Here is an 18,232-nt window from a genome sequence, read left to right on the forward strand (position 1 = left end):
GTTCTTGAAGGGATGCACTAATGGGATTATTATTCTTATTAGTGCTGACACAGGTAGCTGTAACCATTTCCACCTCTGCAAGTTTGAGTCACTGAACTGGACCTCTTAACTGTGACTGTAGTGTTGGAGCCTTTTGGATCATTTTATTGGAATTAGCCAATTAACCAAAATTAACCAAAGAGCGTTAATTTTACTTCCAGCTTCAGTGTGTGGGATTCTAGCATTTTATGCCAAGTCTGTTGTGCAGAATGCTGCACCCATGAAACCTTAGTAACTGAGGTTGCTAACATAACTTATAACCTAGCACTCCACCAGCCAGCCTCACTGACTGATATGAGATATCAGAAAATAAAATGACATTTCTTTTGTTAGAGACCAACTTCAACACTTGTGTCATGTGATTTAACAATAAAACTTTACCCTGGATATAAACGTTTAGAGATAACAGGATGAATAGCTACACCTATTCTCTGCACAAAGGGGAAACATTTTGAACATGTTACCTGGTCCAGCAGAGTTTTTCAAAGAGTTCCTGCATGGTCATCTTGTCCCACTCCTCAGCATGGGGAGCTCTCCAGGGAGCCTCTCTGGGAATCTGAAATGCAGGACGATGTTCAACATGAGTCAGGCATGTAGCAGGTGTGCAAGCTGTCCAGTAAACCAAACTATAATGTGTATTAATATGAATACTCATTAGTAATGAGAACTGCTTTACCTCCTCGCCCATCTTATCCATTGTTCTAAAGAGGTTGTTGAAGTCCATCAAAGTGATGGGGTTCCAAACGGGAGGCAAGGAACCTTTGAATGGGTAAGACTTTCCCTGTTGGACACATGATTGCGGCCATCGTCATCAAAACAATATTCTTCAATCATCAAATAAGCACAGCTTTTATAAGTAATGGTTAATGATGGCAGCATTTAAAGAACAACATCTCACCATTTGCCATTAAAGATTTGTTTCAGTCGACCTCTAACTGACTGTGAAAGCAGTTTGAAGAGTGGTGGGGAAAGTGGAGTAATAGCTTGTGCAATGTTTACAACTGAATCAAAGATACTGAATCATTAAATGTGATAAGAGTATCCATAATCCAAAGCCATAGTTTTTATGCCTGGTCTAGTTTATTTCTGCATTTCTCAATCACATACAAAGACATGCAAACACAGAGGTGACAGTCAGGGGTTTAAAGTGTTGCCAAACCACAATTGTAACTAGAGATTAATTTTTGTTGCTTTCTAGCAAAGGTCTCTTAGCTATGTGGAGGATAACAATGGCATTCATCTATGTGTGTTGACGTAACCTCAAATAATCTCTCTAGCGTCATATGCTTGAGAGATTATTGAGAGCTTGAGTATTGAGTATTGAGAGGTTAGCCTGACAGGAACATTTATTTCAAACCCTATTAAACACAAACTTCCTTGAAAGAGAAAAAACTGTCTGCACGTCTTTTTGGAAATGCCCTAAGCCTCACAGAGCTGCTGTAATGTAATACCACTGTAATAGAGCCAAAGGAAAAAGACAAAACAAAACAAATATCAAAATTATTTAGTTGTTTATTTCATTGTCCAACAATGCAGCTGTAACTGCACTGTTACTGCATTGAAGGAGACGGGAGGCATCAAGGTAGCACGGAGGGAGGTTAGCCAACTATCGGAGCTGCAGAAAAGTGCGACAAAGAAGGTGCCTAAGAATTACAGCAAGTTGTCCAATACCTGAGGGCTTGGAAACTGCCAAGCAAAGACTCACAGCCAGCTGCTTGAAGAGGTACACCAGAGAGTTTGAATGCAGGAGAATAACACCAGCTGTTGTCCACAGAACCAGCCAAGGTGTACTTTCAATGGCAGGGGAACAATATGAGAACAGCACCACCAAGGCTGGAGACGGAAAAATACTGGAAGAGCATATGGGAGAAGGACGCAACCCATAACAGCAATGCTCAGTGGCTAGTGGATCTGACAGCAGACCACAGCAACCTCCCTTAACAGGGTCCAGTAACCATTGGAGTGGCAGATATACACGAAAGGGTCTCTAGTATGAAGAGTTGGACAGCACCAGGCCCCGAAATGGTTCATGCCTACTAACTAAAGAAGCTGACTGCACTCCATGAGTGTCTGTAAGCTCAAATGAACCAGCTGCTAGTTGTCAAGAGACACCCAGAATGGCTAACTGAAGGCCGGATGGTCCTGATCCTCAAGGATCCCCAGAAGGGACCAGTCCCATACAACTACCGGCCAATAACCTGCCTCGGTACCACATGGAAACTCCCAATAACTGTAAACAACCACGGCAGACACGTTAGCATTTTCATGCTTCGCAGCATCATTTATTCTTACAATAATCACACGGTTGCTATAACTACATTCAACGTCTGCAGCTCTCCCGCTCCACCACCAAGATCAACAACACAAGCAGAGCACAGGTTTTAAGCCAGCGAGTCCTGATTGTAGATGCTGTGCAGGTGAGTCAGTCTCACCTGCAGCGGCATCGCAGACCACACTCCGCCACATACCCCCATCGCCCAACTGAGGCCAGGGAGCCATCCGGCTGAACCGACTCCCCTGTCCAGCTCCATTCTCACCTCAATCATCACTTTGGTTATTAGCTCAGGTCCCTCTTCAGTCAGCTCAGTTACCTGCTCAAGTTGCAGCTCAACCATCAGTTCAGTCATTAGTTTAGTCTCCTGTGTTGCCACTAGCTCAGTCTCCTGTGTTGCCACCTGCTCAGTTTGCTATTTAGTCTGCAGCTCAGCCACCCTTTCTGCCACCATCTTCACCCGTTCATTCTAAGCAGGGAGAAAGTCTCATTCTAACCTCAGGTGTTTCTCAAGAACTGGCCGCTTTAGAGACAGTTACTCTCTTTAGGGCCTCCCTAGAGGCTGGGTTTCAGCCATCAGCTGATTCTGGACCCCAGGAGGCAAAGAAGCCAACTGAGGACTGCACCTTGTTATTGCTGCCTGGGCAGACCCTGCGCAGCTCCAGCCACCTTCGTGTCTGCCAGAGGACTCCGCACCTTCTGGTTCAGCCTTCTGTCTCTGCTGGAGTGTCCGAGGGACTGCTTCAGCCTTCTTCTGTCTCCATTGGAGGGTCCAAGGGACCCATCCAGCCTGCAGCATCACCACCTGTGGCTTCCACACCCTCGCCTGCAGCATCACCACCTGCGGCATCACCACCTGCGGCCATCACTGTCTAGTCTTGCCTCGTCTAGTCCAGCAGCTGCCATGCCGCAGTCTGGTCCACAACCTGTTCGGACGGCTCATCCACATCTAGTACGGCCGGCTCTTCTTCCATGTTCGCCACCTCACATCGCCAGCCACTTTACAGGCCACACTGGCTAGACATCATCACCGTCGTGGGCGGCCCCCTGAACTGTGTCGCCACCGCTGCCTTCTGTGCAGTTGGCCTCTGGACTTACCTCACCTGTGTCGCTGCCACTGCCTTCCGCGTGGTTGGCCCCCTGAATTGTTTTCCCCTTGGCTCCTGTGCTACCGAACTCCGAGTCGGCCCCCGGAACTGTATGGACTTCTGTGCTGTGCTGTGACCATTTTGGGGGGTTTAAATGGGACCAGGAAGCAGAGTTGCAGTCTTACACGCCTCTCTGCAGCTTCTCTCCTCCTTTTATCCCCCCCAAAACCCCATCCCCTTAGAGACTGTTTCAGCTCCCAAACAGACAAAAAACAAACTAAAAACCAGCAAAAAACCCCCCGACTTAAACATAAAAAAAAAAATCACAAAGAAAGATCAATACAGTATCCACATCTGCACCAAAGAGTAATACAGTGAAATGTGGATTATTAAATGTTAGGTCTCTCTCTTCCAAGTCTCTGTTAGTACACGACTTAATAATTGATAAACAAATTTATGATTTACTCTGCAGAAACCTGGTTAGAGCAGGGTGATTATTTTAGATGAATCAACACCCACGAGTCATTCTAACTATCAGAAACCTCAAAGCACAGGCCGAGGGGGCGGTGTGGCAGCATGTTTCCACTCCAGGCTATTAGTCAACCAAAGACCAAGACAGACTTTTAATCCATTTGAAAGCCTGATGCTTAACCTTGTCCACCCCAGCTGTAAAACTCAAAAACCAGTCTTATTTGTAATCATCTATCGTCCACCTGGGCCTTACACAGTGTCTGTCTGATTTCTCAGACTTTTTTATCTGATTTAGTTCTCAGCTCAGATAAAATTATTATTGTGGGTGATTTTAACATTCATGTAGATGCTAAAAATGACAGCCTCAACATCGCATTTAATCTGTTATTAGACTCAATTGGCTTCTCTCAAAATGTAAAAGAACCCACCCACCACTTTAATCACACTCTAGATCTTGTTTTAACATATAGCATAGAAACTGAACATTTAACAGTATTTCCTGAAAACCCTCTCCTGTCTGATCATTTCCTTTTTACAATAATTCATTACACAGCAGTGGAGAGTAGACTTCATCACAGTAGATGTCTTTCTGGAAGTGCTGTAATTAAGTTTAAGAATATAATCCACCCACTGTTATCATCTTCAATGCCCTGTACCAACACAGACCAGAGCAGCTATCTGAACGCTACTCCAACAGAGGTCGATTATCTTGTTAATAATTTTACCTCCTCACTACGTACGACTCTGGATACTGTAGCTCCTGTGAAAAATAAGGCCTCAAATCATAAGTATTTGACTCCCTGGTATTCCCCAACATGTAGCCAAAAGCAGATAACTCGTATGCTGAAGAGGAAATGGCGTTTCACAAATTTAGAAGATCATTATTCAGCCTGGAGAAATAGTTTGTTGCTTTATAAGAAAGCCCTCCGTAAAGCTAGAACATCTTACTACCTACAACCCCAGGTTTCTCTTCAGCACTGTAGCCAGGCTGACAAAAAGTCAGAGCACTGTTGAGCCAACCATCCCTTTAACGTTAACTAGTAATGACTTCATGAATTTACAAATAAAATTTTAACCATTAGGGAAAAAATTACTCACAATCATCTCACAGATGTAACATTATGTAGCTTTCAGTACCATTGATATTCATTTAGAGTCTTTTTCTTCAATCAATCTTTCTGAGTTAACTTCAGTAATTACTTCCTCCAAACCATCAACGTGTCTTTTAGACCCCATTCCTACAAGACTGCTCAAAGAAGTCCTGCCATTAATTAATGCTTCAATCTTAAATATGATCAACCTATCTCTAATAATCGGCTATGTACCACAGGCCTTCAAGCTGGCTGTAGTTAAACTGTTACTTGAAAATACATCTCTAGACCCAGCTGTCTTAGCTAATTATAGGCCAATGTCCAACTTTCCTTTCATCGCAAAAATTCTTGAAAGAGTAGTTGTCAAACAGCTAACAGATCACCTGCAGAGGAATGGCTCATTTGAAGAGTTTCAGTCAGGTTTCAGAGCTCATCACAGCACAGAAACAGCTTTAGTGAAGGTTACAAATGATCTTCTTGTGGCCTCTGACAGTGGACTCATCTCTGTGCTTGTCCTGCTAGACCTTAGTGCAGCGTTCATTACTGTCGACCATAACATTTTATTACAACAATTAGACCAGCCAGATGAAGCCAGATAACACACACCAATTAGTTAAACTTCAGGAATGTCTTAAAGACATAAAGACCTACATAACCTCAAATTTTCTACTTCTAAATTCAGATAAAACAGGTTATTGCACTCGGCTCTAAAAATCTTACAAATGCGGTAAGTCATCTCTTCGCTCTCGCACTGCAGGCTTACTTGTTGTTCCTAGAGTATTTTAAAGTAGAATGGGAGGCAGAGCCTTCAAGCCCCTCTTCTATGGAGCCAGCTTCCAGTTTTGATTCAGGAGACAGACACTATCTCTACTTTTAAGATTAGCCTTAAAACTTTCCTTTTTGCTAAAGCATATGGTTAGGGCTGGATCAGGTGATCCTGAATCCTCCCTTAGTTATGCTGCAATAGGTGAGTATTTCTTTTTCAGTCACCTTTCTCATTCACTATGTGTTAATAGACCTCTCTGCATTGAATCATACTTGTTATTAATCTCTGTCCCTCTTCCACAGCATGTCTTTTATCCTGTCTTCCTTCTCTCAACCCAACCGGTGGCTGCAGATGGCCGCCCCTACCTGAGCCTGGTTCTGCCAGAGGTTTCTTCCTGGGAAAGGAAAAAAGGGAGCTTTTCCTTCCCACTGTCGCCAAAGTGCTTGCTCATAGGGGGTCCTATGATTGTTGGGTTTTTCTCTGTATTTATTATTGTGCTATCTACTGTACAATATAAAGCGCCTTGAGGCGACTTTTGTTGTGATTTGGCGCTATATAAATAAAATTGAATTGAATTGAATTGAATTAAGAGTGTGAACAAAGCACAAATAAATCACCATGTCAGGGATTCCTGCATATTTTAAATTTACACCGTAATTAGATTATCAAAAACATTCTCACTCACAGCACATCATATACTGAAGCTTCTCCACCAGAAACCTCTATGAAACAACTACTACCTTCAGCATCAGTTTTCAAAGTTCTTGAAGGGATGGGGGGATTATTATTCTTATTAGTGGGAGTTTTTCCTTCCCACTGTCGCCAAAGTGCTTGCTCATAGGGGGTCCTATGATTGTTGGGTTTTTCTCTGTATGTATTATTATACATAAAGCACCTTGAGGCGACTGTTGTCGTGATTTGGTGCTGTATAAATAAAAAATAAATTACCGAAGCATGGCAACATCTGTTTCCACACCAGCAAGCAGGGAAGTGTCCTCAATCAGAGGACCAAACGAATACTACTTGAAGACAAAGGTGACTATACTGCAGAGTAGGAGGATTTTATGACAATCATCTAAAGATAAACAGTTCACAGAATCACACAAATCGTTAATCACTGCCCTTAGCCTTTTACCCAAATTACATTGTACACTCTTATCTGACTTCTTAACAAACATCTATTATCAATAGTTATTTTATTGCCTAACATAATATACAGTACTGGGAAAAATGTTTGCTCTTCTTGATTTCTCATTTGTTAAACTACATTTAGTTTTAAAATTTAGTAAATTATTAAATGATTAGATTCATTAATAAACTAATTTATTAAGAGAGAAAAAAGCTATGTTTTATTTAAAAAAGTAGTTGCCCTCCCTTGTTAAATTGTGAATTTACTGTGATCAACCAAATTTTTTGGAAAGCTGAACTTTGGAAAGTTCAGTTTCAACTAGCGACACTCAGGTCTGATAACTGCTGAATCCAGAAATCACTTAAATATAACCTGTCTGACAAAGTGAAGTAAGCTAAGCAACATGTCATGCCATGATCTAAAGAAACTTAAAAACAGAACCATTTCTAAGACTGAACCAAGTGGAGAGCTATTATTCACAAATGGAAAAAACTTCCCAGGAGTGGCCGGGCTACTAAAATTACTCCAAGAGTCCAGGAGGTCACAAAAGCACCCAGAACAACATCTTAAGAACTGCAGGCCTCACCTGCCTCAGTTAAGGTGTTCATGATTTACCCATAGCAATTTTACAATTTTACCAATGTAGTAAAACACTAACACACACACACACACGTGATAAAAATATAGGTAATAAAGAGTGATTGCTGTGAACTGCTGATGCAGGGAACAGTTCACGGATATAAGATATCAAATGATATCTAAACACCACCTCTGAAGTCAGTCTAAAGATTTCTCGAATAAAATAAGTTTCTATCTTGCAGGGTATTCATTATGCGAGTGGCCAACATAAAATGCAACAGTTTTACCTTATTTGATGGTTTCCAGAGTTTTCGAGTTTTTAGTTTGCTTGTCACTGTGATTATTATAGCATTCTAAGATCTGTTCAAAACTTTCATCATTGCTATCCTCCAGTGTTTGATGCATCGAGTGTTTTTTGAAAACTTCAGATTCTGACTATTCTCCTTTCCGGATTTCAGACAGACTTCCCATACTTCACCTTAATAAAGGTTGTTTTTTTCTGTTTAGTAAGTTCTGGCTTGAGAATCCTTCATTTGGATAGCTTCTAGTCCAGGTTTTTCTTCCTCAGGACATGGAGAAGTGCACTCGCTGTTGGGCCTTCTTTACCAGGGTGTTTACCGAGCTTTAACCTAAGAACAGGTGGCAGGGGGCGTCTGCAGGTGGTCCAGTTTGGTGATAAGGATGTCTGGAATTATAGAGTTGAATGCTGAGCTGTAGTCCATGAAGGGCATCGTCACGTAGCTCTTCCTGTTAGCCAGATGGCTCAGTACTCTGTGAAGGGTGATGGTGATGGCATTTCCAGTATTTCCAGATATTTCATTTTTTCCCATCATCATCTCCAAACCACTGTCCACAAAAACCAAAAAATCAAATCAAATAAAAACCCGAGCTCAGTGTGAGCTTTGGTAATATATTTCTTGTAGTTGGTCATTAGGTTTGCACACATCTCAGGGGGGATTTTGACCCACTCCTCTTTATAGAAAATCTCTAAACGCTTTAGGTTTTAAAGCCGCCCACAGCAGATTTTCTACAGGACTGAGGTCTTCAGAGTGGCTAAGCTGCAAAATGAACTTAATATGCATCTTCTTTAGCCGCTCCTATGTTTCTTTGGTGGTATATTTTGGGTCATTGTCATGCTGGAAGACTCATTCACATCTTCAGTGTTTTGGCTGAGGGAATAAGATTTTATGGCACATGGTCCAATCCATTGGCCCCTCTATACGGTGAAGTCATCCTGTACCCGCAGCAGAAAAACAGCCCAAAGCACCACCTCTGTGCTTGACTGTGGGGATTGTGTTCTGTAGGTCATACTCATCACTTCTCCTCCTCCAAACACAGCGGGTTGAGTTGTTGTCAAAGAACTCAATTTTGTTTTCATCTGACCATATCACTTTCTCCAAAGGCTTCTCCAAGTTTTTTAGGTGTTCACTGGCAAACTTAAGAGGGGTTTGCAAATGTGCCTTGTTGAGCAGCGGGACCTTGTGAGCGCTGCAAGATTTGGTATATGGTAAATGGAGTGGTTCTTATACAGCACATTTCTATTCTACTTGAACACTCAAAGCGCTTTAGCATGTCTAATTCACCCATTCACACACATATTCACTTTTTTCCTACATCTACATTAAGTTCTTTCTATCTGACATTCACACTCCAATGAATGCATCTGGAGCACGGGTGCATTGCCATGGAGACTGGAGCAGCCATGGATCAAACCACGAACCTTTTGATTATTATATATATATTATTATATATATTATATTACATATATTATTATATATGTTTCTGTACGACCATGTGTGGGGAGTGGCTAATTTACAGTTTACAGTCAAGTGAACTAAAGTTAACAATGATGATAACAACTTATTAGTTTGTTGTTAGTGCAAATAAAAAGATTCCCAACAAATGCTTCAAACTCTACTGCTGATGGCAAAGAGGCTAGCTCTGTTAGCTCACGCAATCTATTACAGCTGCAACCTTGATCAGTAAATATAAGCAAAAGTGCCAGCGGCAAGTGGAAATTGAAAAATGTTGATAAAGATCTTTGTTGCCATGCCTACAGAGTGATGCCAGAAAAGTAGCAGAGACTTGGATTTCCTTTTTATTGGATAATGGGTCAGACTCAGGATATGGTGCATCATCTTTTGAACACTGTCATCATTTACTCCATTTACTCCATCACTTAATGTGAAGAATACATCTGGAACATGTCATGATCTGTCACTGACTAAACAGACATGACATAAACCACGAAAGCTTGGAGTAGAAAATTATCTGCAATCAAAAAATAAAAAAGACACTCACATTAACATAATGCACCAAGTTCTCCTGCTCGTTGACTTTGTAGGTCTTTATGCCGTACTCTTTGGCCAGACGGAGGATGCGGTTCTGTGTCGGTCCAATGTATGCACCACCTAGATCAACCCACTTTGCCTCCTTATTCTAAAAGACACATACTCGCAATTAGATCATGACAAAAAAGAAAGAAATGACACAGACATTTCTGAAAAGTCTAAATGATCTATGCTTGTACTTCTGCGCTCATAAATGACTTGAATATAAATGTAAAAAATTTTTTGTATGCCCATTCAAAGCAATCGACACACTATCTATGTTGTAAAATTGAAAAGGCTGTAAATTATTTTTATTACTGTTACTGATTGTCTCTTATATGAGCCGCTCCTACAGTAGTATTGGCACTCTTTGCCTTACCTGCACAGTGAAGGTACGACCACCAACCCGGTCCCTGGCTTCCAACACTACAGGATCGAGCCCATTGGCTTTCAACAGCTTTGCAGCACTCAAACCTGCAGAAAGACAGAGACACCAACAGGACTTAAACATAAGGATTCAAGCAATATATGTCCTTTCTGTACTTGTAAAAAATGGCAATAGCAAAAGGCACACAGGGATTTTAGAACTCTTTTAAAATTAATGACAGAAAAGGCTTCCAAAAATCCCTTTCTTAAAAGAAACATTGTTTAAAACCAGATCAAGAGCATCGTTTGGAAAATCTGATAAGAAACATATAGATTTGAACTTCTTTGTTTATTTTTAAAGTAAATCTGGTTTCTCTGCTAGTTAGGGCACTGTTATACCATTAACAGGTATTCCCACTTGAATTGTTTTCTGTTGTACATTAACAGAGATTAGAAAAACAGCTTTTCATACACTAACCTCTGGCATATGGAGTATGGAGGGCCAGGAGTGACAAAATGAATTAATTAAATACACCATTAAATAATTAATAAATAATAATTAATAATTAAATGTGTCAATAATTGATTAAAATTGGAATTAATTAATTAATTACATATTTAAATGATCAATTAAATGCCCATTAATTTAATTTTAAAACATCCATCCATCCATCTTCCTCCACTTATCCGGGGCAGAGTCGCAGCAGCCTAAGCAGAGAAGCTCAGACCTCCCCCTCCCCAGCCACTTCCTCCAGCTTGTCTGGGGGAACTATCCACAGCTCGTGAGCATAGGTGAGGGTAGGGACGTAGATTGATTGGTAAATTGAGACCTTCGCTTTTACACTTAGCTCTCTCTTCACCACAACAGACCGGTGCAGCATCCGCATCATTCCAGTAGCAACACCAATCCGTCTGTCGATCTCCCTCTCCCTTCTCCCGTCACTCGTAAACAAGATCCCGAGATACTTAAACTCCTCCACTGGGGACAGGAACTCGTCCTTGACCCAGAGTGTGCACTCCACCCTTTTCCGGCTGATAACCATGGCCTCAGATTTGGAGGTGCTGATTCTCATTCCCACCGCTTCACATTCGGCTGCAAACCATTCTAGTGTGACCTGGAGACCATCACCTGATGAAGCCAACAGAACCACATCATCTGTGAAAAGCAGAGATGAGATTCTGAGACCATCCAAGTGAAAGCCTTCCACCACTTGGCTACGCCTAGAAATTCTGTCCATAAAAATTATGAACAGAATCGATGACAAAGGGCAGCCCTGACAGGCCCATCACTAACTAGGAACAAGTCCGACTTATTGCCAGTTATGCGGACCAAGCTCTTGCAACAGTTGTGTAAGGACTGAATGGGCCATAGCAATGGGCCAAACAACCCATACTCCCAGAGCACCCCCCACAGGACACTCTGACGGTGCGCACACACCGAACGCGATAGAGGCGGCCAGAGCGTCAGGTGTACATGTAAAGTCAATGGAAAGAGCGCGATGACACGTGATTGCGCATCCGGCGAACATGCGGAAGCAGATTTGCGTCGCGAAAACGCCAAAACCCGTGAAACGCGCGTCAGTGTACCGCGTGGGGCGCGTTTGACTCGCGAAGAAAACCACGCGTGTCAGATTGTGTGTTGCATTTTGTGCACACGCCCGTACCGCGCCAACCGCTGGAGTTGGAAAATATGAACTCCGGCGTCAAATCGCGCCCCGACAACCAATCAGGAGGCCGGTGACGTGGCTGTAACCAGGTCACAGGGGCAGATCAAACCAAAGCCTTCATTCTTCATTCAGTATGGAGGAAAAACTCATCACTGCCGTGGCTAATCACCCAGAGCTGTATGATGCCAGCTGCTACTTCTACCGAGACAGGAATAAAAAGGACCGAGCTTGGAGGCACAGAAGTGAGGAGATCGGGCAACCTGGTAAGTTCATTCATTCTCCTTTTTAATTTTCAGACTGACCCGATAAAGCCGCGCAAAAGCTAGCAAGCCCGCCTACTGTCCCGCTATTTTCCCACTGATGTACAAATACCTTTCCGCTAACAAGATAATGTGTTTATTCAGAGGACATCTGCAGCACAACACATCTGGCACAACTTCCTCCCACATTTCCGGTCCACGCGCGTGGAAAGATGCAATTTTGAGGCGCGATGGGTTTTTCTTGGACATGCGTTGAGGTGCGAATGTGCACGCGTCAAATTAGGGGCGTTTAGGGCGTTTTCGCTCGCCTCTATCGTGTTCGGTGTGAACGCAGCCTGAGGGACAAGGGCAAATGCCTTCTCCAAATTCACAAAACACATGTAGACTGGTTGTGCAAACTCCCATGGACCCTCAAGTATGCTTGAGAGGATAAAGAGCTGGTCCAGTGTTCCACGACCAGGATGAAAAATCGCATTGTTCCTCCTGTATCCAAGGTTCAACTAACGGACGGACACTCCTTTCTAGCACCCTGGCATACACTTTTCCAGAGAGGCTGAGGAGTGTGATCCCCCTATAGTTTGAACACACCCTCCGGTCCTCTATCTTAAAGATGGGAACCACCACCCCGGTCTGCCAATCCAGAGGTACCACCCCTGATTTCCATGCAACATTGTAGAGGCGTGTCAACCTATAAATTTTATTATACTTGATTCTAATCTGCTGTTGCGCTGATGGAAATGCAGATAACAGAACATGCAGCAAGAAAACCCAGTTCAACAAATCACATTCATTCCACTTTGATCTGCGACAAACAGAAGCTTTCATCTCTTTTACAACAGTGTTGTGTTAGACAGCTATATTTTTATGTACTGTAGATTTTCACGTCTCTGGAATAGTTGGCAGTAATAAGGATGATTTTCTGTAAAATAATATTGATATCACCCGTGATTTAGATTCGTAGATGACTGTTAGATTAGGTTGATGCTGCCGACACTTTCATGTGACCGACCTGGGAAACTCTGGGTTAACTTAGAGAGCTGAAGATATCCTGGATATGCTGACCTCGCTCTGTGGTTTACAGGACTCCAAGGCAGCAGCTGGACTGCCTGTTTGGCCTCATGATTAATATTCACAATGAAAATATTAGTCGAACATTTTGAAGTGTGTGTTTCATAGTGTCTAACAAGCAGTACAGTTAAACCTAACAGTTACTACATGATGGAAACACCAATGTTGTCTCTTTTAATAAAGTTTATGCATGTATACACAGGTCACACTGATTATTGAACAAAAAACACAAAGATCAGATGTTAATCGGTTTTATTTGGTCTCTCACCTCCTTAAACATGTTTTTTTTTTTTCATTGTCTTCTACATTTATTTGTCTGACTGCTTACAATATGACAGAATAGTGGGTAGAAACAGTTATACAAGATGGACTATAGGACAGCACTGCTACTTTTAACTGTCTGCTGGGCAGGTGAAACTTTTTGCCGATGCTCTTATGTTTTTTAAATTTATGATAATACTTTTTTGTCATGAATCCCACAGACTGACCTGTACAGGCTCTGGATTTAACTTCGGAGACTACTGGATGCACTGGATTAGACAGGCCCCTGGCAAAGGGCTGGAGTGGATTGCCTGCATTTCGTATTGTAAATATATCTTTTATTAGAAGCAAGTATCGCAGTTGTTACAAATTAGTAGAACTTATGCCTCCTTTTTTCTCTAAACAAAACAAGAGAGGAGAGCAGTCTGGGTACATTTTGTGAAGTCTTTCCCTTGAATAATGTAACCTATGTACAATTTTATACCGAATTAAACAGTGACGGGAATTAATAAAAAGCGTATTTATATTGCGTAGCACCTCCTGCCAAAAATCTTCCGGTAGGGAAATCCCAAATTCCTTTTCCCACTCCTCTTTAATTGAGTGAGTTGAAGGTACACTCATCTCCTGTACTGAGTTATAGAATAATGAAATTCTCTGTTCGGACCCCCGGCTATCACTAAGGCATCTATCCAAGGTGTCAGACGACATGCTTTCAAACTGCGGCAGATGTGTGCGGATATAATTTCGTAGTTGAAGATATCTAAAAAAAATGGCTGCGCGGTAGTCCAAATCTATCTATTAATTGTTGAAATGACATGAAGGTGTCATTTGAATATAAGTCTTTTAATTTACGAATTCCCAGTTCCTGCCACACGTTGAAAGCACCGTCTGCACATGATGGAAGGAAAGAGGGGTTAGCTGTAACAGGCATACTCATTGATAATGGTTTCAGTTTAAAATGTTTAACTATTTGTTTCCAAATTCGCAAAGTGGTATGGATTACTGGGTTATAGTATGTATTTGTCAAGGGAGTAGGAGAAAGTAATATTCCACCAGCACAGTAAGGAAGGCAGTCCTCCTGCTCCATCTGCAAACCATGGGGGAGTAACGCTGTATCATCCAGTAGAAGGGAAATTATTCTTAAATTTGATGCCCAATAGTAATGCATAAAGTTAGGTAGTGCAAGTCCACCAAGGGATCCATGTTTAAATAGATGTTATTTTTTTATTCTATGTGTTTTGTAGTTCCATATAAACGGCATAATAATGGTATCCAGCTTTTTGAAGAAAGATTTGGGCAGGAAAATTGGGATATTTTGGACCAAATACAGATATTGCGGGAGAAATACCATTCTTATTGAGTTCACTCTTCCTATCAATGAGATAGGGAGTGTCCTCCAAAACTGTTGTTTTTTAACTTCTCCAGTAGAGGGAGAAAGTTTTCTTTCACTAAGGAACTATATTTTCTTGTTATTGTGATGCCCAGATATGTAATTTTTTCATAAGTTATTTTAAATGGAAGAGATGCAAGCCACTCATTGCTTTCCAATTTGATGGGCAGTCCTTCACTTTTTCCCCAGTTGATCTTGTAACCAGCAAAGGTGCCAAATTTGTCAATAACGGAGAGGATTGCTGGGATGGAAGTTTGGGGTTTTGTTATGTATAGTAAAATGTCATCAGCATAGAGCGATATAGTATTAGAAGTATATACTGTGTCAGGGCTCGCAAAATTTTTCCAGTCGGGCTACCAAAATCTATCTCAGCCCTGCCCATCGGGCTATCATAGGAAGGAAAAATATGTGTCAATGCTTTTGCATTTTCTTTCGCAAATGTAGCGGAGTAATTATGTCATTGGCATGGATGAGCCTCTGTCAATATGTGACACATTGAAATCGCGTTTGAATTTGTGCTTGTTTTTTGCTTTCACTTTCACTTTGCGATCACGCGAACGGTGTGTAGAGAGCGGCAGCACTGATTGGTGAGTGACGATTAATTGCGCACCAATTCCTCTGGCATCATCTTATCACTCATTAGCTTACTATTCAAACGTGACCAGTGAAATCTCCCACAGCAAGCTTAAACATGTGAGAGGTTGATTGCGCAGAGAATCGCTGACCGTTATGTAAGTACGTGTGTAAAAGCTGCAGGATTTACGCCGGTATTTTAGTTCTGCTGAGCCAAATAAGACAGGTCAGGGTGAAGGGGCAGCCAATGAAAAGCCTACCACAAAACGGAAAAGTTATGACAAATCAGACTATGAGGGAAAAAGAAAGCTCAGCTTGTTTGGTTTCATGGACAAAAGAATTTATGTGGCTGGAATATGACGAGCTAAATAACAATGTTCTGCCAGGTGTGTCGTGAGTTTCCCTCGATATCTGAGTCGCCAAGCGCCTTTGTTACTGGGACCAGTAATTTTAAGAAAGACCCCATCAGAACCCATGAGAAATGCAAGAAATGCATTATTGCCCAGTCTGCAATATCTTTCCCAGAACAAGCAGCAATTGCAAAGAACATACTAAAAATAAACCAAGCACAAGAAGAAGTCCTGAAAAATCTTTCAAAAGCGTACTATGTTGCAAAGAGTGAACTACCATTGTCAAAATTTAGCAGTCTTTGCAAACTTCAAAAAGCAAATGGCCTAGATCTTGGTTCCACTTACCCCTTACCCTTGACTTCAATGGAAATTTCAGATTCAGATCTCACACAGACTGATTCGTGTTCTACACAGTTCTTGCAAGTTCATAGAAATTTCTGTTCAATTAGAAACAAGTGTTTGAGTTGATGATTGTAATTTTTATACAGTTGTTGTGATTTGTATTTTAACAATTTTCTGATTAATTTTTGTTTCCTTTACAATATTATACTTTAATGTATAATACTGTAAAGGAAACAAAACATTAAAAAATTGCTCTCTTTTTTATTCAGGCTACTTAAATTTATTTTGGGCTACCACAAACTGAAGAGTGCCTGCCCGAAGGGCTACCAGAGATTTTGAAATTTTGCGAGCCCTGTGTGTCATAACCATGTATATCAGGGTGAGTACGAATTGTCTGTGCCAGGGGTTCCAGAGCCAGAGCGAACAATAATGGACTGAGAACACATCCCTGTCGTGTCCCTCTGCTGAGCTTAAACTGAGTGGATAATGTTTGGTTTGTGAGGATTCTGGCTGTGGGATTCTTGTATGGATTTTATCCAGGAAATAAAATCTTGTCCCAGTTGAAATTTCTCTAAGACAGCAAAGAGATAGGGCCACTCCACATGATCAAATGCCTTTTTGGCAACTAAGCTAAGTACAAGTAGATCCTGTTGCACCTTGGAGGAGTAAATTATATTAAATAGACGCCTAAAATTATTAAAGGAACTCCTATCTGGTATGAAGCCTGTTTGATCTGAGTGTACCAGTTTATCTATTACCATACTGAGTCTACTCGCTAGTATTTTAGCCAGGATTTTTTGATCCTAATTTAATAAAGAAATAGGTCTATATGATCCCACTTCCTCCAAGTCTTTACCTTTTGGGAGTACTGTAATAATTGCTTCATTCAATGTTGGTGGTAGAGTGCCCACTTTGTATACATGATTGTACAGTTTAAATAGATATGGAACAAGTTTAGTCTTGAACTGTTTATAAAATTCATTCCCTAACTCAGCTGGCCCTGGACTCTTACCATTTTTTAATAAACCAATAGATTTGATAATTTCTTCAGTTGTAATCTTGGCATTCAAAATCTTGCGATCCACCTGATCTAACATAGGGAGGTCACACTTATCTAAAAAGTCCTGAAGATCTTTAGGCCCTGCAGTGGAATGAGAAGTATAGAGAGATTCATAAAACTGTCTAAAGTTATCATTAATGTCTTTATGTGATGTAACCAGGTTTCTATTGCATGATCTAATTTTGTGAATCATTCTGTCATTTTCTAACTTCTTTAGCTGTCTAGCTAACAACTTATGTGGCTTGTCCCCAAATCCGAAGTACTTCTGTCTTACAAAGGTGAACGCTCTATTAATGTTGCTGGTTAGTATTTGATTTAGTTTATATTTTAATACACAGATAGTGTTGTACTTATCTAAAGAAGGAGCCCTTGCATTATTGGCGTCCAAATCGTGGATCATTTTTTCTAATTTTAACTGTTCTAATTTATTATTTTTATACCGTGAGGCCTGATATGATATTATGGACCCCCTAATATAGGCTTTAAACGTTTCCCATAATATGTCAGGTGAGGTTTCGGCATTATCGTTTATATCAAAAAATAAAGAGATCTGAGAATTTATATACTGTTGAAATTTTAAATCGCTCAGTAGTTGTGGGTTAAATCTCCAATTCCTATATGCTTTAGTGAAGTTGTTAAGTGCGAAGGAGCAGGTGACAGGGCAATGATCAGAGATAATAATATTGTGATAGGTTACGTTGCGAACAAGGGAGAGCATTTTTCCATCTACCAAAAAATAGTCAATCCTTGAATAAACGTTGTGTGCAGAAGAGTGGAAAGAATACTCTCTACCTGATGGATTTTGTCATGTGAGGGCTGTGTGCAGGCAGGAGTGATGGTAAGGAGAACCCAAAGTGCAGACGCTCGGAGGCAAAAGTGTATTTCAAAACTCAGCTTTAATGCTGGAAGGCAATAAGTAGATTGCGACACGGACATAGAGAAACACAGGGCTTAAATACATAGAGGGAGCAATCAGGGAATGAGTAACAGGAGGGAAACACAGCTGGGGCAAATCAGAACTGACGAGACAAGGAAACGTAAACTGAACACACTGAGATAAGACAGAGACCATCAAAGTAAAACAGGAAGCACATAACACAGACCGAACAAAAGACACAGACTCACATGCA

The 18,232-nt window shown here is 41.2% G+C and overlaps 1 protein-coding gene across 1 annotated transcript in view; it reads right to left on the reverse strand.

Annotated features, from left to right (window-relative positions):
* LOC109197600 (amine oxidase [flavin-containing]) overlaps nt 1-18,232 on the reverse strand; it is a 32,177-nt gene that overhangs the window by 11,850 nt on the left and 2,095 nt on the right. The window contains exons 2-5 of the mRNA XM_019352955.2: nt 10,145-10,239; nt 9,737-9,874; nt 716-820; nt 504-595 (exon numbers count right to left, since the gene is read on the reverse strand). Coding sequence (XP_019208500.1) covers nt 504-595; nt 716-820; nt 9,737-9,874; nt 10,145-10,239 — 430 coding nt within the window. The remainder of the gene's footprint in view (nt 1-503; nt 596-715; nt 821-9,736; nt 9,875-10,144; nt 10,240-18,232) is intronic.

The sequence above is a fragment of the Oreochromis niloticus genome, linkage group LG16 (assembly GCF_001858045.2).
Source record: "Oreochromis niloticus isolate F11D_XX linkage group LG16, O_niloticus_UMD_NMBU, whole genome shotgun sequence".
In the NCBI taxonomy this organism is placed as follows: Eukaryota; Metazoa; Chordata; class Actinopteri; order Cichliformes; family Cichlidae; genus Oreochromis; species Oreochromis niloticus.